At 43.8% G+C, this 27,562-nt stretch overlaps 1 protein-coding gene across 1 annotated transcript in view; it reads right to left on the bottom strand.

The window, feature by feature from the left end:
• Nucleotides 1–27,122, bottom strand: part of KDM7A (lysine demethylase 7A) — a 75,854-nt gene extending 48,732 nt beyond the window's left edge. The window contains exon 1 of the mRNA XM_058654987.1: nucleotides 26,820–27,122. Within this exon, the coding sequence (XP_058510970.1) occupies nucleotides 26,820–27,013 (194 nt within the window). The 5' untranslated portion in view covers nucleotides 27,014–27,122. The remainder of the gene's footprint in view (nucleotides 1–26,819) is intronic.
• Between the last annotated feature and the right edge of the window lie 440 nt (nucleotides 27,123–27,562).

The raw sequence follows: 27,562 nt of genomic DNA, 5'->3' as shown, positions 1-27,562 counted from the left end.
TAAGGCTGTGTACATACTGAAATAACCATGGACTGCAATTAAGGCTTAGATGGAATCTGTCACCTCTGGCACAAAGAAGCCAACAATATCTCAGAACAATCAAGACCACTCAGGCAACACCCTCACGACATTTTTCCTCCTATCAGGGTCTTTCGGATGACATTGGGGGACCAGCTGTCTCCTGGTGCCGATGTGCGATGTGCATAGCAGCAAGGAGCAGTGCAACATCCTCCCCCTCCTACTCCACAGTCACAGGAGGGAGGCTGGGGGATGTCATTCTACATCCTATTTGGCAGCACACATGGATCTGTAAACTGCTCACCTTTGTAACAAACATTATAAATAAATAAACATAAAAAGAACAAGGATATCTAAGTGGCTGGTATATATATAAAAAGATGTGTTACCTCATAAAAAAAACAAAGGAAAACAGAAATTAAAACAAAGCAAAACACAAAGTCACATTATATCCACTAGATCAGTTAAAATTAAAAGGTTTCAGGTACTGAAATGTCTAAAGGGCTGACACAGGGGCTCAATTAGCTTATCCTCCCCTTGCAAGCGCTGGCATTCTGTATAGGTGTCAGTTTGTTTTCCAGCTGCTCCGTTTCCCATCCCTGTTTGTGGCCTGGGAAAGCAGTGGAGGACGGCCTAAAGCCTTGGGACCCTGCACCCACATGGGAGACCTGGAAGAGACTCCCGGCTTCAGATAGGTTCAGCTCTGGCCATTGCAGCCATTTTGGAGTGAACCAGTGAATGGAAAATCTTTGTCTCTTTGTCTCTTTGTCTCTTTGTCTCTTTGTCCTCTCCCTAAAATCTGCCTTTCCAATAAAAATAAATAAATCTTTTTTTTTTAAAGAAACTAAATGTCTGAGACATGTGAGACAATGCAAATAACTGACTGAGGTACAATTTGATACAGCAACTTAGGAAAACAATTTTTCATCGAAACTAAATAATCATAGATTCTATGATCAAACAATTTCTCTTTTTGATAAAAATGCAGTTTAAAAACTCAAGCATACTTGTACCAGGAATAATCATAGAATTATTATTTGTAACAGTTAACCAGTAAAATAAGTAGAGTTCAGTATGTTCTCATAATGGTATTCCACACAGCCATAAAAATGAGACAATTACAACTTCATGTAGCAACCAGATAAATTCATTGAAGTAATCAATGTAGAGTTAAAAATAATTATAAAAGATACATACAATATATTCTTCTTTATGCACAAAATACAAGCGAAGGGAAGGTCAGTGTTTATGGATATCAAAACTAAGAAGCAAACAAGGCACAGGTGGGTTGTATCCGGAGAACTACGGGTTCCTGTAGCAATTAGCGATCTGGAAAGACAGAGGGTGTTCTGGGAGTCTTGGCTGGCTTCAGATTTGTTATTACCTGAATGCATATTTTACTATTATTCATTAAACTGTATCTTCATTTTTTAGACACTGTTATTTCATGATCAAAATGTGTTTAAAGGTAAAATTCTACCTGCAATGATGCAAAAATCCTAAGGACACAAAAATCTCGAGATAAACTGATCTAATAAACTACTAGTGCCAGAAACAATGAACTTTAGTGCTCTCTAAGTACCCCAACAAGCCTATGCTCACCACAAAACTCCAGCACACTGGCTCCAAAAGACCTCTGCAGCTCTGAGCAGAACTTTTGCAATCAGGTCTAAAAAGCCAAAACCAATTCAATATTGTTGCTTGAATAGTAAATCTATATAACTGATGCAAGTAACCGCAATTTGCTTCTGAGAACTAAAATCATTCATCCATTTTGGATTTGATGAATTTTTCTCACAGAGAACAAAGGATTTTTTTTTTAAAACTCAGGACTATAAATTTCCCCACCCAATAAAAATACACCCTGTACCCTTTTTTCCTATATATTTCTAAGTAACTTCTTGGATACATAGTTTCTTTCTTTTTTTTTTTTTAAAGATTTATTCATTTTATTACAGCCAGATATACACAGAGGAGGAGAGACAGAGAGGAAGATCTTCCGTCCGATGATTCACTCCCCAAGTGAGCCGCAACGGACCGATGCGCGCCAATCCGATGCCGGGAACCAGGAACCTCTTCCGGGTCTCCCACGCGGGTGCAGTGTCCCAATGCATTGGGCCGTCCTCAACTGCTTTCCCAGGCCACAAGCAGGGAGCTGGATGGGAAGTGGAGCTGCCGGGATTAGAACCGGCGCCCAAATGGGATCCCAGGGCGCGTTCAAGGCGAGGACTTTAGCCGCTAGGCCACGCCACCGGGCCCTTGGATACATAGTTTCTTATAAGATATATATATGGTATCTTTTTTTTTTTTATTTATTTTTTTATTTTTTCTAAAAGATTTTATTATTATTGGAAAGCCGGATATACAGAGAGGAGGAGAGACAGAGAGGAAGATCTTCCGTCCAATGATTCACTCCCCAAGTGAGCCGCAACGGGCCGATGCACGCCGATCCGAAGCCGGGAACCTGGAACCTCTTCTGGGTCTCCCACGCGGGTGCAGTGTCCCAAGACTTGGGCCGTCCTCAACTGCTTTCCCAGGCCACAAGCAGGGAGCTGGATGGGAAGTGGAGCTGCCGGGATTAGAACCGGCGCCCAAATGGGATCCCAGGGCTTTCAAGGCGAGGACTTTAGCCACTAGGCCACGCCGCCGGGCCCTATATATGGTATCTTATAAGATACTTTAAAAGGCTCATTTAATCAAAAAAAAAAAGTTAAAAGTCACTGGATGGGGTAGGTAGGGTTAAGCTGCTACTTCAGATGCCCGCATCCCCCATCATGATGGGGGTTCAGGTTCTGGCTCCCCGCTTCTGGTCCAGCTCCGTGGTGATGTTGCCAGGAGACAGCAGATGATAGCTTAGTTAACCAAGTTTCTGCTGCCCACAAGGGATACCTGCAAGGAGTTCCTGACTCCTGGCTCCAGGGATTGTGGTCAATTGGGGAGTGAACCAGTGGATGGTCAATCTCTTTTTCTTGCAGCCCTTGTCCCACTGTCTGTATTTCAGGTATATAAAGAAATAAATACATACATAAACCTTAAAAAAAAATAAGCAGCAATAGGTGGAGAAACCTATTTGTCAAAGCTGCAGTAATCAAGGCAGTGTGGCACAGGGACAGACACTGATCAGTGTAATAGAATTGAAGATTCAGGAACAAACTCTTTTACATATTGTCAATTGATTTTTCACAAAATTTCCATGATCATTCAATGAGAAAAGTCATTTCAATAAATGATATTGCAACAACACATATCCAAGAGTACATTTCCAGGCCTCCTACAGGCATGTACTATAAAAAATAATCAGATTAATCATATTTCTAAATTTAAAAACAAAAACTATACATATGCTAAAATAAAGCATAGGAATAAATCTTCACAGCACTGGATCACTATATGGTTTCTTGGATCCAACATTAAAAGAATAAGGGACAAAAAAGAAAAATAAATAAATTAGACTGAACACTACAGTCTAAGAGTACCTGTTTAGTTTGGGATGCAATAATGAACTGAGTCTGGGCCCAGTGGCATGCCCTAGTGGCTAAGGTCCTCACCTTGAATGCGCTGGGATCCCATATGGTTGCCAGTTCTAATCCCGGCAGCTCCACTAACTCTCTATCTCTCCTCCTCTCTGTATATCTGACTTTGTAATAAAAATAAAATAAATCTTTAAAAAAAAAAATGAACTGAGTCTGGGAAGAAGCATCGGGAAATAAAGTACAAAACAGCTGACTTTGAAAATCCAGTAACCCAGCAGCACTGAGGGACAGTGCTGAGCACGCCGAGTAGTGATGAGCCCCAAACCTGCTCTTCAGAGTTATGTGCTTTGCTCCCCTCGGAGTGAGAGGTTGGTCCATCCGGAGCTAGGGTTTCTGTCATCAGAAAGGGAGTTCGGGATATGAACAAGAGACTTCATATAATTATAACCCACGACATTTAAGCTGGAGTAAGGAGGCATGAAAACAGAAGGGAGTAAGAAAACACTGCAATAACCTGAGAAGGTTTCATTGTGGGCCTAGTGCTGATTCAACAGATGGCCTTGAGCAAATGATCTAGGAGGGGCACAGATTATGTTCACATTGTAGAATATTTAGAATCTGACATTCTTAAGGTAGAAGAGGCTGTAACAGTGAAAAAGGCCAAATGTTGTTAAAAACAAAAATATCTGTACACTGGCAGAGAGTGTTAGCTACTGCTACATTCAATACAACAAAGTCCAAAACCACACTGGCTTTGAAAATGCAGTTCCTTGGATGGCAGTGATGGATGCTATGGGTTCCCTGCGGAACAGAAGCCCCAGGTCATAGAATTTGTTTGGTATTTCTAGAAACTCAGTTTGTCTTTTCATACCTTGCCCTATTTGACTTGGCAACATTGTTCACCCTTAAAAACATGATGGTAACACCAAAAGAATCAAGAAAAAACTTAAACCTAAACCAGCACATTTCATAAACTTCTTTATGAACATCTAAGATATGTAAGTAAGGGCAATCATACAGGAGCAAAGATGAGCTAGAGACAATTTCAATCAGTTAAGGATACTGGGCAAAATTCAGCCATTCGGCCTCCAAGAGCCACAGGTTCCTCTCCTCAGCTTCACCCTTCACTCCCACACTCACTCCATGTAATCTATTTTGTCAAAACGTAGTGACATCTTCAGGCTTTTGTCATTCTTCATCAGCTGGCAAAACACATATGGTTACATATATTTTGAAATTTCAACACAGTAAGTTTCATAAACCCAAAAAAAGCAGTAAATTTGAAAAATCAGTAAATCTGAAGAACACAGTCCATTTAATCATATAGAAATATAAATTTAAAATGCCAAGTTAGGTTTTAAGAAGTAATATATTCCTAAATGAAGAGTATTTTGGATCCTGAAGGGCACTGAAAGCAGTTATTACATACACTTCAGTCGCTCAGAACTTCTTCACTTCTCCCTCATCTTCACTGTGCCCACTCCCTCTACCTCTCACTCACTTTCTCCAACCAAAAAGTCCAAAATTACTACAACTTTAACAAGTACGTTAAAAACAAATAGGGATACATAAAACACACAACATTGAAAGCAAATTTTGGAAACATCAAATTTTGTAAACCTGGCATACAATTTTACATACTAATTGTCATACTTTTTCCAATCAGCAAAATGTTCAATGCTTATTAAACCAATGGTTGGGTGAGAGGAGGGTATTTTTCTACAGGGTGACAATCTGACCTTTGCTGAATACCTTCAATCTGTAGAAGAGCCTTGCTGCCATTTGTTGAGGGGGGCTGTGACAACTTTAGCACTTTCTATTGTCTTAATCTTTTGAAATTGTTGCTTGGCTGGCATTTTTTTTTGACACTTGATGAGAACAGAATTGAATTAATGACTAACCAGAATTCCTTGGGATCTGCCAAACATTCTTTTTTCCTTTCCCTCTAGGATAATGCTCCCATTTATATTCTCTACGCTTGGTGTTAGAAGAGTGGGTGGTCATATCTCTTAAGATTTTACTGTCAGTGAACTTCATTAGATATTCTTCTTGCTTCAAATGTTCTCCATTCTCACCCAAGCTCTCTTATACTATCTAGTTTTCAAAGACAACTCATTTCCTGGTGAAACCTGATCACCCCACACATATTATTGATACACATTTCTACTCATTTATGGCCCTAGCAATGAGCTGCTTTATATATCCTAATTCCCAAATTGAGCTACGTAAGCCTTCTCTCAGCACCAACTACAAAACAATCCCAGGAAACTTCCATTGATTATTAATTGTCCTGCAAATTTACTTGAAAACCAATATAAAGTCTGTTCAATCTGAACTAATTCAGAATTTACTACAAGAACTAAAGACAACAAACAATTGGTTAAAAAATTCAACAGTTTTCATCTTTGCTTAGATGGTAGAAAATTGTGGTAATGAAATTTATACATTGAAAAATCTGAAAAAAAAAATCTGGCTTCAGTACAAATTCTCACCATGTATCCAAAGTTTACTGTTGCATTCAAAACACCTAACCAGTTGATTTTTTCACTTTGGCATTGGACACAATCAGAGGACCGAGCCATTACAACTAAAGCTTCACACTGATATCAACAAAAAAGGAAGGAAAATGGCCTGTGAGAATTAAGAGGACAGGCTGTTACATGACTTTCATATTTCCTTTTAAATCCCAACTCTAGGGTAAGTTTATGTCTTGAGACAGCTACAGGCTGGGTAAGGCCTAAGCAGTCCAGCTCCTTGCTACCAGATAAACAAGCGTCAAATGGATTCAATGGAATATATAAATACTGGAATTAGAAAGACTCAGTTTGATTTTTAGCTGTACTGGTTTTGGCTTTAAGCAAGTTCCTTCTTAATCTCTCAGGGCAGGATTTCCCTTCAGATTAAGGAGGATAAAGTACATAAATACGTAAAGCTTAGGGCTTAGTATATAGTAATAACAGAGTAAATATATCAAGTAATAAATGACAGCTCTTAATATTATTATTATGGTTTTGTTAGATACTAGTCAAGCCACATGGCCATAGCTGAGACTTTGCCAGGTTTGAGCCCAAGTAGGAAATGATTTGCTTCAGCAATTTTCCCTTCAATGATCTCTCTTCAGAGCGTAAAACACTCAAATGGCTAAACATCAAGAAAAAGGAGAATCTGTTTTCAACTTTTAATCAGTTTTGATGGCTAAGTTGAGAAAAATACAGGCTGTCTAGAGTTAGCCTGCCTATGTTAGAAACCTACATAATTCACTGAGAAATTGTATGATTTTGAGTGATTTATTTTACCTTTGTTGCCTCAATTGTAAAGATAGAGATACTAACAATATTTCTCAGAGGATAATTAAGTAATTAACAGGCATCAAAAGCTTAAAATAAACTACAGAGCAAAAGCCTTATTTTTCAAACCAGTAAATCTAAGGCTTATTAATCAGCTTAATAAATTTTCATTTCTAAAAAAGTAATAGGATGTCAACAATCATTTTCATTTTTAAACTGTTCATAAAGTTTGTTAAATAATGTTTCATCTCTGAAACCTTATTTTATTATCAGATACTAGCTATGGTAACAATTCATAATTTGTACCTATAAAATACTGCCAGAAGAATCAAACTGATAACTTACAATTAAACATGATTCAGAGAAATCCAAACGTTCTTTTCCTGCTTATAAATAAAAAAAAACTCTTTTTACAAAGTTGTTTCTTTTTACAACTTGAGTATGGTATAATTCAACCTTTGTAATATTTATCTTTGAATGTTTGCTTATTAGCATGCTACATATACTTCAATAGAGTGTTAGCAAGGGGGATGGGAACAAAGTGTATATTCTGAACCAACTCCTTTGATCCACAATAATCTCAGAAAAATAAACGCATTTCCTACCTCCAATAGCCACACTCATGCTTTCAACAGTCCTGTGGTTTTCTGAGTAATTTCCAACTATCTAAGAAAACTTATGTTAATGAGGGTGAAGGGAAGAAAACAAAAAGAAAAAGTAACAAAAGACGAAAATAGGGCCTGGCGCCATAGCGTAGTGGTTAAAATTCTCACCTTGAACACGCCGGGATTCCATATGGGCACTGGTTCTAGTCCTGGCATCTCCACTTCCCATCCAGCTTCCTGCTTGTGACCTGGGAAAGCAGTAGAGGACGGCCCAAAGCTTTGGGACCCTGCATCCACATGGGAGACCTGGAGGAGGTTCCTGGCTCCTGACTTCTGATTGGCTCAGCTCAAGCCGCTGCAGCTGCTCGGGGAGTAAACCATTGCACTGAGGATCTTCCTCTCTGTCTCTCCTCTTTTCTGTATATCAGGCTTTCCAATAAAAATAAATAAATCTTTAAAAAATGAAAAAAAAGGATGAAAATAATAAAGAGGGAGGGTTGAAGAACCAGTAGGTCTACCACTTCTTTTTTTTTTTTTTAAAGATTTATTCATTTTATTACAGTCAGATATACAGAGAGGAGGAGAGACAGAGAGGAAGATCTTCCGTCCGATGATTCACTCCCCAAGTGAGCCGCAACGGGCCGATGCTGAGCCGATTCGAAGCCGGGAACCTGGAACCTCTTCTGGGTCTCCCACGCGGGTGCAGTGTCCCAATGCATTGGGCCGTCCTCGACTGCTTTCCCAGGCCACAAGCTGGATGGGAAGTGGAGCTGCCGGGATTAGGACCAGCGCCCATATGGGATCCCGGGGCTTTCAAGGCGAGGACTTTTAGCCGCTAGGCCACGCCGCCGGGCCCAGGTCTACTACTTCCTACAAAATACCCCCCTCAAAAAGCTGAAAATGCTGCTGTTAAGTTTCTAATCAAATTATTCCACAAATAACACATAAAATACACACATCAAATATGACTTACATACTAACACATTAAACTATCTGCCTGTTGAGTAGAGAAGGCATGCTTGTTGTTTTGCCTGTCACTGTCTGCCAGCACACAGAGCAGGCAATGCAAATTATGAATAAGCACAAATCAGCCATTCTCTCATTTCTGAAACTTTCACAAAGCTAAAGTTGCTTTGAACTGTCCCTGTGGTCATTGGAACAGTCACTCAGTTTCCCAAGTGTCTCCAAATTGTTGCAAGGGCTAAAGTGAGAACTCTCTCCTGGTCACCCAAGGAGGTGGGAAGAACCCAGGTACCTGAGCCATCTTCCACTGCCTGCCCAGCAGCATTAACATTAACAGGTGCTGAGCCACAGCCAGCGCCCAAGTCACTTGATGGCAGAAACATCATGAAGGTAAAGAATATCAATTTCTTTCATGTTTGGTTTAGTTTGTCTGTCTGTTGAGATATATTAATTTGAAAGGCAGAGTTACTTGGTTCATTCTCCAATGACTGAAATAGCCAGGGCTGGGCCAGGTTGAAGCCAGGAACCAGGAGCTTCACCCAGGTGTCCCACGTGTGTGGCAAGAGCCCAACCAACTGAGGGCCATCTTCCATTGCAATCCCAGCTGATCAGCAGGTATCTGGACCAGAGGGCAGCACCTGGGCCTTGAACCCAGCGCTCATATGGGATGCAGGTCTCACATGCAGTAGCTTAACGTGCTGTATCACAACACATTCCCCAACAATATCAGTGTCATAAAGGTTTGCTTAAACAGGATTTAAAAAATAAAAAGGATGTATTTACTTATATGAAAGGCAGAATCACAGAGAAAGAGACAGATCTTCTATCTGCTTGCTCACTCCTCAAATATCCACAATGGTGGGGGCTGGGCCAGGACGAAGCCAAGAGCCTGGAACCATCTAGGACTCCCATATGTGTTCAGAAGCCCAAGGACTTGCACAGTCCTCTGCTGCTTTCCCAGGCACACCAGTGGGGAGCTGGATTGGAAGCAGAGCAGTCAGGACACAAACCAGTGCCTACATAGGATGCCAGCATTGCAGACAGTGGATCAACCTGCTATGCCAGTGTCAGCTGCTAAACAAAATGACTCTATGTGTAGTAGAGCAAGCTATATGGTCTAATTTGCTCCCTACTTTCTGCCTTTTCTGTTCATCCTCACCTCCTTTATCAAGAAAAGATGAGACTGTGAGTGCATACTCAGTGAATATACACTGAGATCAGAGGTAGAAAGTGGAGAAAACTGGGTTTCTAGCTGATTCTACCGCCATAGAACATCTCATTAAATAAACAAATGCTACTGCCTTCATTTAATTTTGGCTAATGATTTAATTCTACTTTATAACAGTAGCAAGGAATAAGCATTAAGTATATGTTTACTTGACTCTAGAACTGCACGTGAAATGCAAGACTTAAGGAATTAGCATTCAAAGAAACACTTATTCCAAAGTGCTTGTACAGTGGATCTGCAGTTCCCAAGCCTAGCTGAGCACCGGAATCAGTTTTTACAAGCAGCTCCCAGGCAGCCTTTCCCAGGAAGGAACCAGCCCTCTAGTGAAGAGGTATGGGAAGATCTCTCAGACGCACGGCACAGTAGCAGAAGCCAGGTGCAGAACAGCATGTGTGATATACGCCCAGCCAACCCCACAAACCCAGCTCTGTGAGTCTATGGTAAACATCTGGAAGGATAGTCAAGAAGTTAGTGGTAGCAGTTACTTCTATTAAAAAAAAACTGAATGAATGTATAATGAAGAGGGAAAATTGCTTTTTGCCATGTAACTTTCACCTTTTGAAATATGACATGTGTACTGCAAATTTAAACACACACACACACACACACACACACACACACACACACATTTCAGAGCCTCACCTTTGACCTGTAGGGCAAAGTTTACAGGTAAAGTGCAATAACCTTGATTTCTAGCAAGTTCCCCAGGTGATTCTTTGTGGGCAGCACTGAGGAACCTAAAACCTAAACTAAACTAAACTAAACTAAAACTAAACTAAACTAAAACTCTAACTTCTTCACAGACACCACTCTGGAAACTTTATCACTCCAATTAGACATTAAAATCCTTAAAGATATTAGTAAATATTTAATATTCAGAGTTTCATATGCTCCAGAGATCTACCTAAAGTGGATTACCTAATGATGCACAAAATATTTACCCCTCAACACAAAACGGACATTGGTTTGGGTAACTATACTGGCCTCTTTGTAAATATGAATTTTATAACTAAAGAGGCACAGAAGAATGTGAAGGACACAAATTAAGAACTGATAAATGTTTATTTCAGAATGCCATTCCATATTTTTATTGACTAAAAAGGATTTTAACTGACATGTAAAGTGTATGTACTTATGAGGTCCTACATGATGTTACAACACATGTGTACCTACACTGCATAATGTCCAACCAGGATACAAATCTCTCTCTATTCCAACATTTCTTCACAGTGATAACATTCAAAATCAATTTTTTCTGGACTTTTTAAAAGAGAAATATACAGTATATTATCATTAGCTTTAGCTCCCTACCTTGCAATAGAAAGCAAAAGTTTACTCCTCACTCCAACTTACTACCCATTAACCAAACTTTCTCCATCTCTAACACTCCTTCCTGCTCTCCCCAACATTTAGTTACCATCATTACACTCTTAACTGACATGATATCAGCTATTTTTCATTCCACAAATGAGTGAGATTATGTGATATTTGTCTTTCTGGGCTTGGTTTATTTCATTCCGCACAACAACTGTTCTATCCATACTTGGAAAAAAATCTAAGATTTCAGCTTTTTGACTAATATTCCAATGTATACATGTACTAATATTGCAATGCATATTTTCTTTAGTCATTCATCAGTTAATGGACATTGAAATTGGTTCCATTTCTTAGGTACTGTGAGTAGTGCTATAATAAACATGGGAGTGCAGCTGTCTCGCTGACAAAGTAATTCCATTTCCCTTGAATATTTACCCAATAGTGAGAATGCTGGAATACATGGTAGTTCTATTTTTAATTTTGTGAGGAAATTCCATATTGCTTTCCACAATGGTGGTACTAATTTACATTCCCACCAAGAGTGTGAAAGGATTTCCTCTATTCTACCCTCTCTAGTAACTGTCAGCTTTTGTCTTTTTAACAGTAACCAATGGAGCTGGAGGTGGTATTTCATCATACTTCCAATTTGCAGAGAAATCTATTTTTAAATAATGAACCAATAATCATCAGCAGAACTTCAATCCAGATGACTATTTTATTTCCCACTTTGAGTGCAGGAAGGAAAGCTGATTTTCCAGGACACCTACAGGAGATTTAATATATGCAGAGTTAAGAGATCACATCCTGGGAAAACAGATAATAAAAAGTCAAAAACTTTGGTCTACAGGACATTTCATGTAAGTCCATTACAAGGAACTAACATCAACTAAAGTAGATCAAGCTGACACAGCCTTCCTAGTGAGCTCTCTCATCTCATGAACACTCTTAAACTGCATCTAAGGGGAAAGACCAAGCCTTTAGCCAAAAGAAAGAATCCATCTTGAAGATTCTTACGTTGAAAAAGAAACTAAGGTAGCATTCTAGGTGGGGCGAGGGAGGCTTAACATCCTTAGCATACTTCTTCACTCTTGATGAAGGATGAGTTAAAGTCAGGGTTTGGACCATGGATCATAACATGATCAATCCATAACAATTATCCCTACGTGAAATTTTAAGTATTAGCCAAAAGATCTCCAATAATCTCAATATGAGTACAAGTCAAGTGTACCTGCCAACAGCAGCATGGGTAGCACTGAGGAGGCCAGCAGGGTCAACAGCAACTACGGGGTCACTTTAAAGCACACAAGCCGGAGGAACACACACGTGAGAATGTTCACCTATCTGTGTGGTGGATCCATTCAGAAGAAAGTTTGTCATCATAGGTCCATCAAGCTCTATCTTGGAGCTCTTAATTTCCACTAGAGGTCAGATAGATGATCACCAAATGTAGGACAAATATAAGTAGTCCTTGCTTTGCCTTTCTAAGGCCACAAAAGCAGGTCCACAAGCCAAGATTGTGCAAAGCAACATTAGTAGTCCATGGGGGAACCAACAACTGCTCCAAGATCTTTAAAAAGTATTTGTCAAAGCAACAAGATGTCTTATTCTAGGCTCTACTGTATAAAAAAGACATGAAAACTAGCAAACAATTTCTTGAGTACACTGTACCTTACAACATTATGATGCAAGTACGCTTCTCTAAGTCTCTGGTTGCGTGACTGGAGTCTCCAATGGCGACAGCATCAACAGTCCCACCGTCCTCACGTCCCAGACTTTACTTACACTCTGTTTCTCATGTGTTCACTTCCCCTTCCCTCCCTTGGGGGCTGACAGTGAGGAGGGAGGTGATCAGGAGGAGGGAGAGGAGTGAGAGTAAACTTTGCTAGTTTACTCTGCGAATGCCTGCAGGGGTCAGAGGCTGGGCTAGATCTGACTGCACAGCTCAAGCGCATCCAGGGCTCCACCAGTGATGACAGGAAGCCATCACCGCGACCTCCCAGAGACCACACTACCAAGAAAGAGGCTGCAATCAGGAGCAAGGGCGCGGTATCAAGCCCAGGCACTCCAATATAGACAAGGGCATTCTTTTTTTAAAATTTATTTATTTGAAAAGTAGGGTTGATTACAAATAGAGGGAGGGAGAAACAGGAAGAGACCGAGAAAAGGGAGGGATCTTCCCTATGCTAGTTCACTGCTCAAACGGCCTCAGTGGCCCGGGCTGAGCCACACAGAAACCCAGTAGCCAGGAGCTTCTTCCAGGTCTCCTACATGGGTGCAAGCACTTGGGCCATCTTTCACTGCTTTCCCAGGCACATAAGCAGAACTGGAGCAGCTGGAATACGAACCAGCAACCATATGTGACACCAGAGTCACAGCAAAAGTGGTAGCTTAACCCACTATACCACAAAGGCATCTTAACTGGCATCTTAACCACTGGGCTAAACGCCCACTTCCATTTCTCTCTTTTTTTTTCCAATGACATATCTGAGTAATACATCATATGAGTTTATTACTGGAAGGAGAGGAGGCTGCAAAACAACAAACTTTCCTGCCAGTGTGAACTGAATAACAGACGTATGTCTGACATTTACGCATTGATTTCTGACTTGCCTCCTGAACAGTCAGCAGAAAAGCCTGTACTTCATAAACTCATAGATCATATGTCACGGCAACTAAAATTCGAATCTTGAAAGACTAGTCTTATTTAATGAAACTGTGTTAATTAAACTCGTGCATAACAGAACTTTATAAAGTGAGAACTGCCAACACAGGACAAGGCTACAAAAGAGCATTATTTAAATTGTGCCCAAAGAGAGTCAAGGTTACTCACAAAAAGATTTCACAGTTTATAAAACTAGGAAATACTGGGCTAAGATCAAATCGTTGGATACCAACAGGACTTCTCAGAGAAAAATGAGAACTTTCAAGTCCATGATGCTGATGTAATAAATACTGTACCCCGACCTTGGGTCTTTCTTTTCACTTTTTTCCATAAAACTGTTTGAGGTTGTTATCTTCCACCTTGATAAAGTGCTACAGAAAGTAATTTTCAGGGAGTTGGCATTGTGGCACAGTGGGTTAAGCCATCACCTGTAACACAGGCACTGTAGATCAGAGTATGTATGATTATGTTTCTGATCCAGCTCCTTACTGAGGCACCTGGAAAAGCAGTGGAAGATAAAGTAAAGTATTCAGGACCTGCCACCCTGTTGAGAAACCCAGAGCTCCTGGCTTCCGGCTTCAGCTGGCCAGGTCCCAGCTGTTTTGACCATTTGTGGAATGAGCCAGAGGATGGAAGGTCTCCCTCTCTCTCCCTGTTACTCTTTCTTTCAAACAAATAAATATTTTTTAAGAAGCTCATTTTCAGACTTCTCAGCTAGAAAGTTCATTATAAATATAACACTTTTATAAGTTTACAATTCATAAAATCAAAACATTGTTTTACAATTTTACATCTGATGCAAAGCACAAAGAAATCAAATTTGTTGTAAAATCACTGAATACCAGCAATGTGTGTTAGTAGAACATATATTATAAAGAAGCTAATAATTGATCACACACCAAAACATTTTAAATTTTTATTTATTTATCTCCATTTCAACAGAAAGGGAGAGAGACAGAGAGACAAGCAGACACCTTAAATTAGTTGTTTCACTTTCCCAACACTGTTAGCAGCCAGGACTGGGCCAGGTAGAAGCCATGAGCCTGGAACTCAGTCTGAACCTCCTAGGGAGGTGGTAGTGGCCCAAATCCTCCCAGGGCGCACACTGGCAGAGAGCCAAGGCAGAAACGATGGAGCCAGGACTCAAACAAGTACTTCAAACTTCAAACTCTGTGGGTGGCCCACAGAGCATCTTAAACCACTGTGCCAAACACTGACCCCCCAAAAGTTTTTACCTCAAAGTAAACGCATCAAAGATGTTGATCTCCAATTATTCCTACTAAACTATGATTAACAAGAATTTCTAAAACACCTCCTAGGCAGAAGCTGAAAGGCTGAGTTCTCTGACCTTAGAGCTGTCAATTTGGCCTGGCATTGTGGCACAGCAAGATGAGCCAATGCCTGCAGTGCCACAGACACCAGTTAGAACTCAGCTCCCTGCTAACACACCTGGGAAAGCAGTGGAAGATGGCCTAAGCCATCGGACCCCTACAGCCATGGGGAGACCAGAAGAAGTACCTAGCTCTTGGCTTGGCCATGCCCCAATCCCAGCTGTTGCAGTCATTTGGAGAGAGAACCAGTGAGTAGAAGATCTCTATCTCTCCTGTCCTCTCTCTAACTCTGCCTCTGACGAAGAAGCAGCAGCAATAGCAGCAGCAGAAAGAAATCTTTAAAAAAGGGGGGGGGGGAGGGGCTGAAGAGTCAAAGAAAAAAAAAAACAACTGACAAATTTGTCCAAGCACAAGACCCACATAAAAAACAACATAAATCATGTCTTAAAGTCAATTATCTGATTTTTTAAATGGGTAAAACTACCCAGGAATCAGTCTATCCTATGGAAGAATTCAAAGCTCTTATCCAGCACTCTAAGCATTCTGACATCAAAACTTCCAGCCTTGGGGCTACTGTGGTTGATGGCACAGCAAGTTAATCTTCTGTCTACAGCGTCAGCATCCTATATGTGTGCTGGTTCAGGTCCCGGCTGTTCCACCCTTCCAATCCAGCTCCCTAATTATGGCCTGGCAGGGCAGAAGGTCTTTGGGTCCCAGTACCCACAAGGGAGACCCAGACGAAGCTACTGGCTCCTTCATGGCTTTGCCCTGCCTCACTCCCAGCTGTTATGGCCATATGGAGAATGAACCAGTGGATGGAAGATCTCTCTCTGTCTCCCTCTCTCTTTTTCTGTCTATGAATCTGTCTTTCAAATAAAAATAGACAAATCTTTAAAAAAAAAAAAAAAAAGGCCAGCCTTGCCACTGAGCTCCTGGCAAGCCCCTTCCTGGAGTCTTAAGGACAGAGTAGACAATTTTAGGAAACCCTGCTGTCTAAATCCTCGTAACAATTATATGTTTCGTTCTAGTTAAGAGAGCAGAAAATGAGAAGCAGCAGTAGGGGTTGGTCAAAGCAGATTAAGGATCAGCAGGAAAAGGCAATTACAAGGAGGAGATGAAACACTATCAATAAATGCCCACTGGTCGCACATCAACAAGCCCACAACCCCCCATCGCACTAGGGTCCATGGGCAGTGCAAGGGATTCAACTGAGGAGCATAATAGATCTGGTCAAAATGCTTCTCAAAATAGTTGCTATACAAAGTTTATCTCCTCAGTAACCTTTTGGAAGACATTCAGTTACCCTTCGGTCCTTGAAAAGTCTTATTAATTCGGCCACAGCACCCCCAAAGGTAACAAAGTAGCTGCCACCCTCCTTGCATAATAATTGATCTGGGAAATGTTCACACTTTGTTGCAACTGTTCCCATACTAAAGGTGGCTTACCACTGTGGATGTTTCTTAGTGTTTTGAAATACAGGACATTTGGGGATAGGGAGCCTTTTTTCTGCCAAAGGCCTTTTAGATATTTATAACACTCACAGGCCATAAAAAAATTATCAAACTAAAAATCAGCTTGTTATAGATTAATTAATCTCAAGCTCTGCCTTCAGTTGCCTCATCAGGGCCAGAATAAATCATTCCTCAAGCATTATATGACCTGCAGGCTGGACATTCCCACCGGTGTTCTAAAGGAAGGCATAAATAAAACGACAGCTTCAAATTAGAATCAAATCATATGCAAACTTCAAGGTAGTACATCTTGTCAAAGCTGTGGAATCAGAAAACTACTCGATGAAGTAAGGAAACAGCTTTCACATTCTACTTTGAAAGCTACACTCAAAATGCATCGACACATAAATGCAAGTAAATGGAACCACATGATTATGCAGGCACTATCACATCAGAAACCTGTCCTCAGGGCAGGGCCTCTACCCTAGCTGTTAGGATTCCGGTTTAGATGCCTACACAGCACAGGAGTGCCTAGGTTCAAGTCTATTGCACTCCCAAGTCCAACTTCCTGTTCATGTGTACCCTGTGAGTCCCTGCCCACCGCCCTGCCCCATTACCCCAGCTCTGACCTGTGAGATAAGTTTCTAGCTCCTTCCATCAGTTCCTGCCCAACCCTAACTGTTGCAGGCATTTGGGGAGTGAACTATTCGGGGAATACACATTTATTCTTTTTCTCTGCCTACTAAATAGATTTTTAAAATATTCTGAAAGAAATTCTATTTTCAAATCCAACATTTACAACTTATTGACCCTTCTCATGAACAACTTCTTTACTGATTCAGGTTGGAACCTTCCAGAAGCAGATTCTGACATAGATCTGAGTGCAGGTTTTCATAGGGGAGGTGTACCCTGGAGCGTGAAAAAAAAAAAATGAGATGGGGAAGGCGAGGAAGCCACAGAGGGTACTCTAGCAAGCAGCGGCCCCTCTGGGATACGATGAAGACCAAGCAGAAGACACTTGACAGTGGTTCCACTCAAGCGATAATGCTGGAAGGCTGGCCCAAAGGCATTACCGCACCAGCATTTCCAGCCAAGAAAACTGGCAGGCTTTTCTCAGGGGCTTTTAGCAAGAGTATTCCACCAATACAGATAGAAACAAAGATGCAAACAGAAGGAGTTGGGGGTGCGGGTACTCCTACACCCCTCACTTGCTCACTCTTCGGACATACTTGCTCATCTCAATACTCTGTGCTCTTCCTCTGATATCCCATCATGCTCTCAGAGATAAACACCACACAAGCACATATAAATTAACTATAGCAGATAAATTAATTACAGTAAGAAGGTATAGATTAAGTAGTAATACTTATATAACATTTAACATTTAATTCCTAAACAAAGATTAAAGACAGATTGTCCAATTTGAAATCATAAAATCCACAGCTGATTTGTGGAGGAGGAAAAGAACCTCCTCTCTGAAAGAAAAATTAATCTTACCGAACAACTCACAAGGCAGTTCTAGATATGTACATAAAACTGACAGACCCGGGGCCAGCGCTGTGGTGCAGTAGGTTAACCCCCCAACTGAGATGCTGTCAGCACCAGTTTATGTCCTGGATGTTCTGCTTCTGATCCAGGTCCTTGCTAATATGCCTGTGAAAGCAGTGGAAGGTGGACCCCAAGTTCTTGGCCCCCATACCCATGTGGGAGACCCAGATGAAGTTTCAGCTCCTGATTTCAGCCCGGCCAAGCCCTCGCCACTGTGGCCATTTGGAGGTGAAGGAGTAGGTGGAAGATAGTATCTTTCTCTATTCCTCCCTTCTGTAACTCAGTTTTCCAAATAAATAAAATCTTTAACCACAACAAAAAAGGTGTTAAACTCCATCTAAGTACTAGGGAGGAAAGATACAGAAGATGTTCAAAGATAAGGAAGAAAAGCAAGAAGTTGGGACAGCATTCTGCCTCCCCTTGTAATCTAGCTTCCAAATAATGTGCCCTGAGAGGTGGCAGTACCTGCCTTAAAGAAGGGATATGAATACAGTATCTGGCTCCTGGCTGTTGCAGCCATTTGGGGGAGTGAAACAGCAGAGCAAAGATCTCCCTTGGCCTTCTGATTAAATAACTAATTTTTTTTTTAATATACAAGTAGAAGGGAGAATTTGGCTCAGCAGTTAAGATGTTAAGATGTTGGTTGTTGTTGGGCCCGTGGGAAGCTCCACTTCCCATCCAGCTCCCTGCTTGTGGCCTGGGAAAGCAGTCGAGGACGGCCCAATGCATTGGGACACTGCACCCGTGTGGGAGACCCAGAAGAGGTTCCTGGTTCCCGGCATCGGATCGGTGCGCACCGGCCCGTTGCGGCTCACTTGGGAGTGAATCATCGGACGGAGGATCTTCCTCTCTGTCTCTCCTCCTCTGTGTATATCTGGCTGTAATAAAATGAATAAATCTTTATTTAAAAAAAAAAGATGTTGGTTGTTGCAACAACATCAATATCAGAGTGCTTAGGTTCAGTCTCAACTCAGCTTCCCATCTAGCTTCTTCATAACTTGCATCCTGGGAGGCAGAAGGTTCAAGTACTTGGATCCCTGCCACACATGTGGCAACCTCAGACTGACTTCCAGATTTCCGGCTTCAGCCTGGCCCAGTACCTGCTATTGCAGGTATTTGGGGAGTAGACCAGCAAAGGAAAGCCTTATGTGTTCTCTCTCTCTCTCTCTTCCTCTTTCTCTCATATCAAGTACAGTAAAAGTAAATAAAAACTGCTCACTGATACATTAAACAAATAACCAAATAGGATGTTTCATGTTTTTTTTTTTTTTTTAAAGATTTATTCATTTTTATTATAGCCAGATATACACAGAGGAGGAGAGACAGAGAGGAAGATCTTCCATCCGATGATCCACTCCCCAAGTGAGCCACAACGGGCCGATGCGCGCCGATCCGAAGCCGGGAACCTGGAACCTCTTCCAGGTCTCCCACGCGGGTGCAGGGTCCCAATGCATTGGGCCGTCCTCAACTGCTTTCCCAGGCCACAAGCAGGGAGCTGGATGGGAAGTGGAGCTGCCGGGATTAGAACCGGCGCCCATATGGGATCCCGGGGCTTTCAAGGTGAGGACTTTAGCCGCTAGACCACGCCGCCAGGCCCGGATGTTTCATGTTAAAAAAAAAAAAAAAAAGTGTTAGGAGGGGCCTGGCACGACAACTTAGTGGCTAACTCCTCACCTTGCATGCACCAGATCTCATATGGGTGCCGGTTCTAATCCCAACAGCTCCACTTCTCATCCACCTCCCTGTTTGTGGCCTGGGAAAGCAGCTGAGGATGGCCCAAGGCCTTGCACACATGTGGGAGACCTGAAGGAAGTTCCTGACTCCTGGCTTTGGATGAGCACAGCACCAGCCGTTGTGCTCACTTGGGAAGTGAAGCATCTAATGGAAGATCTTCCTCTCTGTCTCTCCTTCTCTATATATATCTGATTTTGCAATAAAAAAATAAATAAATCTTTAAAGAAAAAAGAGTGGAGAAGTATAGAAAGGAGACAAAAAGTTTCACTTTGGGGTGGTGGCAGGTGGAGATGAAGTTCGTGGCTTCTCTAGAGAAGGAGAGAGATCTTCCAATTGCTGGTTCACTACATGTAAATAGACTGAAGCAAAAACAACACATGGTTCTTTCCATGGCTGTTTAAATTAAAAAAAAAAAAAAGTTCAGAAAATTCAAGATCCACTCATGAGAAAAACAATTTTAAAAAGAAACAAGAAAACAAAAAAGCTAGCTTTTTCCTTTCACGAAGAAAACAGAGGTATTTCAACTATGATCAGAAATAAGAATATCCAGTATGTCTCCACTACTCAGCATCTTTCTAGTGTGCAAGTCTGTAATTAGATAAGGGTAAACAATCTGAGGCATTAGAATGGGCCAAAACAAGCAGTAAAACTACCCATTGGTATATGATATCATCCACAAGGAACTGATGAGATAACTAACTCAAATGATTCTTTCAGAGAGGGAGCAGATCTTAGAAGTTAACATTTTATAAAGCAATATGTCTCCATATGCACAAATAACAGCAAACAAATCTCACAGAAAATCCTATATATTATAGTAATAACAACTAAAAACTTAGTAATACGATTAGTATACTTCTTAGCGCTGTCCACTGAGAAAGCCCAAAAGTCATGAGCCCACCTAGCATTGGGCTTCAGTTTATAAACACTCCAGTGAAAAGGAACCAGAAAAATCACACAAAAATCACAAGTTACCATTAATTCACACTATAATAGAAAAGTAAATAATCCCTACGGTAACAAAATATAACTTCCACAAGAACCAAAAACAGCAGCTGTGAGAGCAGCAGTGGCCAGCTGTTCAAAAGCTGCACAAATTATCTAGGAATTTAAATTGGAAGAATCAACCAAAGCCTGCTCCATAATCAAATTCCTCTACACCTGTTCTTTCTCTTGAGCCCTGACTCCAAGTCTTCAAAGCTAAAAGCATTCCTTCCCAGATACTCAGAAAACACAATTTGATACTAACAACACAAATTCTATGAGCATGTCAAGCAGAATCTGTCCCAAAGTAACAACTTTTAAAAAGCTTGATAAAGAAAATGTATGTCCCATGCACCACAACATATTTTGCTCAAACACCAAAACTGAATATAAGTTTAAAATCCTAAGAAGTCAAACACACAAGTACTTACACATTCTCTTATGAGAGGCAGCCATATAGAAAAAGAAATCAAGTTCAATAAACGGGTTTTTAGTTTTCTTATAAAGAGACATGTGTTCATGTAGTTAATTTATGTTGTAACATTGAAAGACTCCACATTAAGGTGAACAGTATTTAAAACAAATTTTAACAATAATCAATCCCTAACTAATTAAATAAAATCAAAATATACTCTAATAGAAAAATTTTAAGTAAATCCCGTATGAATGCGGTGTCCCTGAGGCAGATATAATTTTTATAAGTTCATGCTAAAGCAAATTTTAATTTAAAAAAAAGCAATCAAAAATGCTTCCAGTCATGTCTTTGTTAAATCCTGTCATCTGTCCAATCTCTACACTCCCAAGACAGATCACTCGCACCTGCAGTGGGGGACAAAGAGACTCAGACCACTAAGCGTGGCCTCTGAAGTCAACCTACCCAGGCTCTGACACCAAACTAGCTGCAGCACCTTGTAGCTTTGTGACCCTGCACCTTCTCTCAGCTGTCCCATCTCTAAAATGAGGAGGATAGTATCACTTATCTAATGTAATCAGGGCAGTCCCTACCTAGCACAGGATAACACATTAGCAAGTCCCCTGAGCCCCTGAGAGCAATTATTCAAGAAACTCTCACCCTGAAGCAGGATTCCAGATAAAATTTTCATAATCCCATGAACTAAACTCTTAGTTCAAGCTTTAGGAATAAATTTAACATAAGACATTTGTGAATGACCCAAACCGACTTGAACATGCAAAACCATGGCACCTGGATTACTCTAACAGCCTTCTCTCCGGCCTGGCTAGCCACACCTTGCCCTCCTCCAGTCTATGCTCCGTTGTTGCAGCCGGAGCAGTGGTTTCAATGATTACATCAAATCATATTCCTCTAATCACAGCAAGGCATCTGCTCAGATACAAAGTATTAACTCAGGTCTACAGGATCTAACTACAACTGCTTCTACCACTTCCCGCCCATGGGAGTTCTTGCCTCTCCTACCTCTCCTACCTCTCCTACCTCTCCTAGCACAGGACAGCCAACCCAGACGCAAGACATTAGAAATCTTTCCTCTGGCCTGGCCTTCTTCCTAGACTTGTTGAGCTTAAATGTCTCCTCAACGCCTTCCACAATCATCCCTTATACCAGCAGAAGTACTACCACTCTGCTTCCTCTCTTCCCCTAACTCAACTGTTAACATTCACTTGCCAGATAATTGTCTATCTGTTCCGCTGCCACAACACGTAACCTAAAAGAACAACTGTCTGTGTTTGAACTTCATGTAATTGGAAACAAATAGTAGATCTTTTTGTGCCTGGCCTCCTTTACTCCACTTTATGAAGCTCATCCAGGCTGCTGCATGATCAGTAATGCATTACACCACAACTGAACCAATCTTGATGACATTTGGGCTGTTCTAGCTTGGGAAGAAGTAACACTGTCATGAACAGTCTTCAGCATGTCTTTTGGAGGGGGTATTTACTTACCTGCATATTAGAAAAGTTTTATTTTGTTTTTTGAAGGGGGGTGGTAAGTAACACATCACACTGGTAAGAATTCAGGGAACTAGAAAGTTGGCACACTGGCTAGAGTATAAATGAGAATAATGTGGCTTAGTCATTGAGCAAAGAAAGCCTGGGTCAAATCACAACACTTCTGCTGTCAATCCAACTTCCTAATGATACATCCGTGAGGATGGCTCAACTGCTTAAATCCCTGGGGCCAGGCTGGTGGCAGAACAAGGTAGTCCTCCGCCTGCAGTGCAGGTATCCCATGGACACTGGTTCTAGTCCCAGCTGTTCCACTTCTGATCCAGTTCCCTGCTAATGGCCTGGGAGAACAGCAGAGGACGAGCGAAGGCCTTGGGCCTCTGCACACATATCAGAGACTGGGAAGAAGATCCAGGACCCTAGCTGCAGACTGGCCTAACTCGAGTCCTTACAGCCATTTGCAGAGTGACCCAATGAATCAAAGAACTCTGTCTCTCCCATTGGACTTGCAAGCAAAAATAAATAGATCTTTTTTAAAAGAGAAAATTAAAAAAATGAATAAAATCACTTAAGTCCCTGACATCCATGTTGAAGACTCAGAGAGTTCCAGTTGGCCAGCGTTGTCCTGACCCAGCCTGGCTTTGTGGACATTCAGGAACTGGCACAGTGATAGACAACCTCTGTCTTTTCTCTCTACCCTTCAAATAAAAACAACTTTTTTGTAAGATTTATTTTATTTTATTAGAAAGTCAGATATATACAGAGGGGAAGAGAGACAGAGAGGAAGATCTTTGCCCAATGATTCACTCCCCAAGCAGCTGCAACAGCTGGAGCTGCACCTAGCCGAAGCCAGGAGCCTCTTTCAGGTCTCCCACGCGGGTGCAGGATCCCAAAGCTTTGGGCCGTCCTCGACTGCTTTCCCAGGCAGCAAGCAGGGAGCTGGATGGGAAGCGTGGCTGCCGGGATTAGAACCGGCGCCCATATGGGATCCCTACGCATGCCGGTGTAGCCACAACTTGCCATGCCAGCATCGCATATGGGAGCACCAGCTGGAGTTCCAGCTGCTCTACTTCCATTCCATTAGTTCCCTGCTAATGTGCTTAGGAACATAGCAGAACATGAGCCAAGTATGTTGCCCTTTGTCAAACTTTCAGAGAGACCCAAAAAGTGAGAACTCTACATCTATTCTCGGGACAACTGGGTTGTATCCACAGCTCCCAGCCCCTGAAGTACCAATTATCCATTGTACCCTGCCTGGTGGGTGTTCCTTGTCCCCTCTCACTGATTTAAAAAAAAAAAATGTGGACTGAAGAATGGAAATGCCTAAACACCAAATAAGGCGGTTGATGTGTAAACCATGAGGTGAAGGTGTTGCATTTGCCTTGAGACAACTGAAAAGTGTCAGGATGGGGCCTTCCTACCCTGTCAGGACAAATGCAGCAACAACTGTGCACATTTCCTGACACCGGAAGCTCCAGGCACAGCAAACTAAACTTTATGCCAAGGATCATGGATTCTCTGAGTTTACAAGGTTCATTTGCTTGAAGTACAAACATGATCAAGGAACTTTCCAGATAAAGGCTCCAACTTCCAATGTTTCCTTTCTCCTCCTGCAGACGGATCAGCTCTGGACATTGAACTGAGTGTGCACAGTAAAGACACACCTCAGTTCTTTAGGGATGTAACTCTCATGGAGGCAAATAATATTTGCTTAATAATTAAAACATAAGGAACATTCCATTGCCTTAAAAAAATTTAAAAACACTTGGGGCCCAGCGCAGTAGCCTAACAGTTAAAGTCCTCGCCCTGCATGCACCAGGATCTCATATGGGCTCCAGTTCTAATCCAAGAAGCCTCACTTCCCACCCAGCTCCCTGCTTGCTGTCTGGGAAAGCAGTCGACAAAGCCAGTACCCTACACCCATGTGAGAGACCCAGAATAGGCTCCTGGCTCCTGGCTTCAGATTGGCTCAGCTCCAGCTGTGAATCACTAGACAGAAGATCTTCCTCTCTGTCTCTCCCCCTCTCTGTATATGTCTTTCCAATAAAAATAAAATAAATCTTAAAAAAAAAACCACTCACTTCATGGTACAATCACAGGAAAAATAAGTAGACCCCAGGTTACCAATACATTAAGCAGTGAGCACTGAGGTCCCCCCTTGGTGGGGCAGAGCGGCATCACCAAATCTGCTGATTTGTGACCTCTGAACCACAGAAAAGTTACAAGAACTGGCAGTCAAAAACAACCTGATCTAAAAACAAACAACAAAAAAACTCTATTCTGAACACATTTCTTATGCAACTTAAAATGGTTCAACTTCAATAATACTCCCAATTATAAAATAGTTCTTCAAAAAAGATAAACATTCATATAATCTATTCTATAGAGAATCTAAATTTCTGGGTAATCTTTATCCTCACATCTTACAATTATGGAAACGGATGTCAAAAAACTGGCAATAAATAAATAAATAAATAAAATAGATTAAACTGGAAAGGTTTGGTATCTTCAAGCTTCATTTTTAGACATTCAAAATAAAAAAGCAAATATCAGCTTAGAGTAATAAAAAAAACTTGGTATAATTTATTGTTAATTACAAGAGGCAAGGTTTAATAATATTCACCAACCATACAAGAGTCCAGATTATTAACATTTATCTTGATGCAAAACTAGAATCTCACCTATGTTTGAAAGCGATTATCTGTTGTCAAAACCATCCAACCTGGAAACCGATTAAGTAAAACTAACTGTCCTTGAAAATTAAGTAAAACTCCACCTTGCACTCAATACTTAAAAAAAATCCCACTGTGATGTCTCCGGCTTTCTCTCGCCGGACCAGTAGAGGGAGACTGAGACAGCTGGCCTGGTCCTGTCGGCTCCTGTGAAATTGGGGAGGGGGAGCGGAGGCTGTATTTAAATGCCCTGCTGTCAATCAAAGGACACTTCCTACAATCACAGTCACCACATCTGCTATTACTCGTGAGCGTGCTTCACCAAGACACAACACCCAATGGTGCCCGGGAAAGCCGCTTCACCTAAAGGTGACCGCAGGCTCTGCCACAACACCCAAATAAGGACTTTGGGAGCCCAACCCCAACTAGTTTCTTTGTTTAAATGCCTGCGAATCCCTCCCACGCCGGAGTCAAGAGGCTGTGGCGCCGCCCTTTATTAGCCTCACACTTTGATTACAAAACACACGAGTCGGCGGCCTGGCTGCGGAGGCGGCCCGAGCTCTCACAAACGTCAAACCCGCAGCGCGGCGGCGGCGGCGGCTGAATCAGAAGGCAACGTCCGCCGCCGCCTCCGCCAGGCGCCCCGAAGTTGGCCGCCCCGGCGCCGGTGGGGGGCCCCCGCTGCGGGCCGTCCCTGGTCGCCCGGCCCCGGGGAGACCGCAACTGCACACTCTTTGTAAAGTTTGAGGCGCGGCGTGAGGGCATCGCGGGGGTTGGGGGGGGCAAGTGTTTCTAGAAGCTGTCCCTCAGGGCCCGTCCGCCCACTCGCTCGGCCCCACCCCCGGCAGCCAGGGGGGTGTGTTGGGGGTGCGGGCCGCGCGACCCCAGTCAACCTGCCGCCCGCGCCACCGTCCGGGTCCCTGAGAGAGTCCCTCATCTGTTGCTGTGTAGACTCGCTCAACCCCTGCGAGCTGGCCGGTGCGATCGCCTGCCGCCCCTCCGCCAGCCGCCCCCCAACACCCTCCACCCCCGCGTCCCGGCGCCCCGCTGGTCGCGGAAGTTTGGTAAAAGATGGCAAAGAGGGGGCGCGACGGGGACCCCGCGGCAGGGGGGAGAAGACGCGCGCTGCCCGAGCGGAGCCCGTCGCCTCCCGGAAGGAAGGCTGGCGCGGCGGCCGGCCCGGGCACAGCGGCGGGGCCGGCCGGAGCTCCCCGGGCGCGGCGGGGCGGGGCGGCCGGCCGGCGGACCGAGAGGGGTTGCGGGCCCCGCCGGCGCTCCGCCCGCCGCGTCCTCCCGGCTCCTCGGCCCCGGGCTCCCCCTGCCAACTTCTCCGTCGGCCCCCTTTGTTCCTGTTTGTTGTGGTGACTCTTCGCCCGGGCCGGGTGAGCCCACCGGCTCCCCCCTCGGCAACCCAACCCTGGTGCCTGGCGAGCCCGGGGCTTGGGGGGGGCCCCCGCGCGCCCCACTTGCCCGGCCCCGGCAGCTCCGCGCCTGGGGGTCCCGGGGACACTGGGCACGGCGCGGCTGCCCGGCCGGAGGGGAGGTGCGGCGGCTCGGCCGGGCCAGCGGCGGTTGGTCGGTGGCCGGCGACGGCGGTGCGGGGACTGGAGGGGGTTTATTTACCTGCCGTGGAACCAGTCCTTGCAGACATCGCACTCGATCATGAAGCGGTTCACGTCGTACGGCTGCCGGCACACGCAGTACACGGGCGGGGGCGGCGGGGGTGCCGAGGCCCGGCCCGGAGCCGCCACCGACACGGCTGCCGCGGCGGCTCCAGCTGCTGCTCCCGCGGCCACCGCCGCCGCCGCTCCGGCCATCTTTAAAACGCACACACACACATACACACACACACACGCACACGCTCGCTCGCTCGCTCGCTGCTCCGCTTGCCGACTGGAGCGAGCGCAGCCGCCAGCCAGCGCCGCCTCCTGCAGCAGTGGGAGCAGCAGCAGCAGCAGCCCCGGCCGCGGCGGAGGCGCCCGGTGCACGCGCGCGCGCGCGACCGAGGCCGCGAGGGGGAGGCGGCGGCGCGCCGCGTGCGCGCGCCAGGCGGCAGCCCCGGCAGCTTCCGGCGCTGGGCGCTCGGCTGCGCGTCTCGCACACGTCCCCCCACCTCCTCGCGCGCCCTGCGCTCCTCACGGCGGCCGCCCCGGGAGGAACGAGCCGCTGCAGGGCTCGCGGGGTTGGGGAGGGCGCCCCTCAGGCCGGGGCTCCGTGAGGACAAGTGGCGGCGCCCGAGGCCGGCGGCCGGACGGGCGGCCCCAGGCAGGACGTGCCGGGAGCGTGCCGGGAGCCGGCTGCGTTATTTCTGAGAGGAAGCGGAGGCCGGGTGTCGTTCCTGCGGAGTGAAAAGGGGCAGATGGCCG

The sequence above is a fragment of the Ochotona princeps genome, chromosome 25 (assembly GCF_030435755.1).
Source record: "Ochotona princeps isolate mOchPri1 chromosome 25, mOchPri1.hap1, whole genome shotgun sequence".
Classification (NCBI taxonomy): Eukaryota; Metazoa; Chordata; class Mammalia; order Lagomorpha; family Ochotonidae; genus Ochotona; species Ochotona princeps.
Note: the sequence above shows the minus strand (reverse complement) of the source record. Positions and strands in the feature narration are given on the sequence as shown.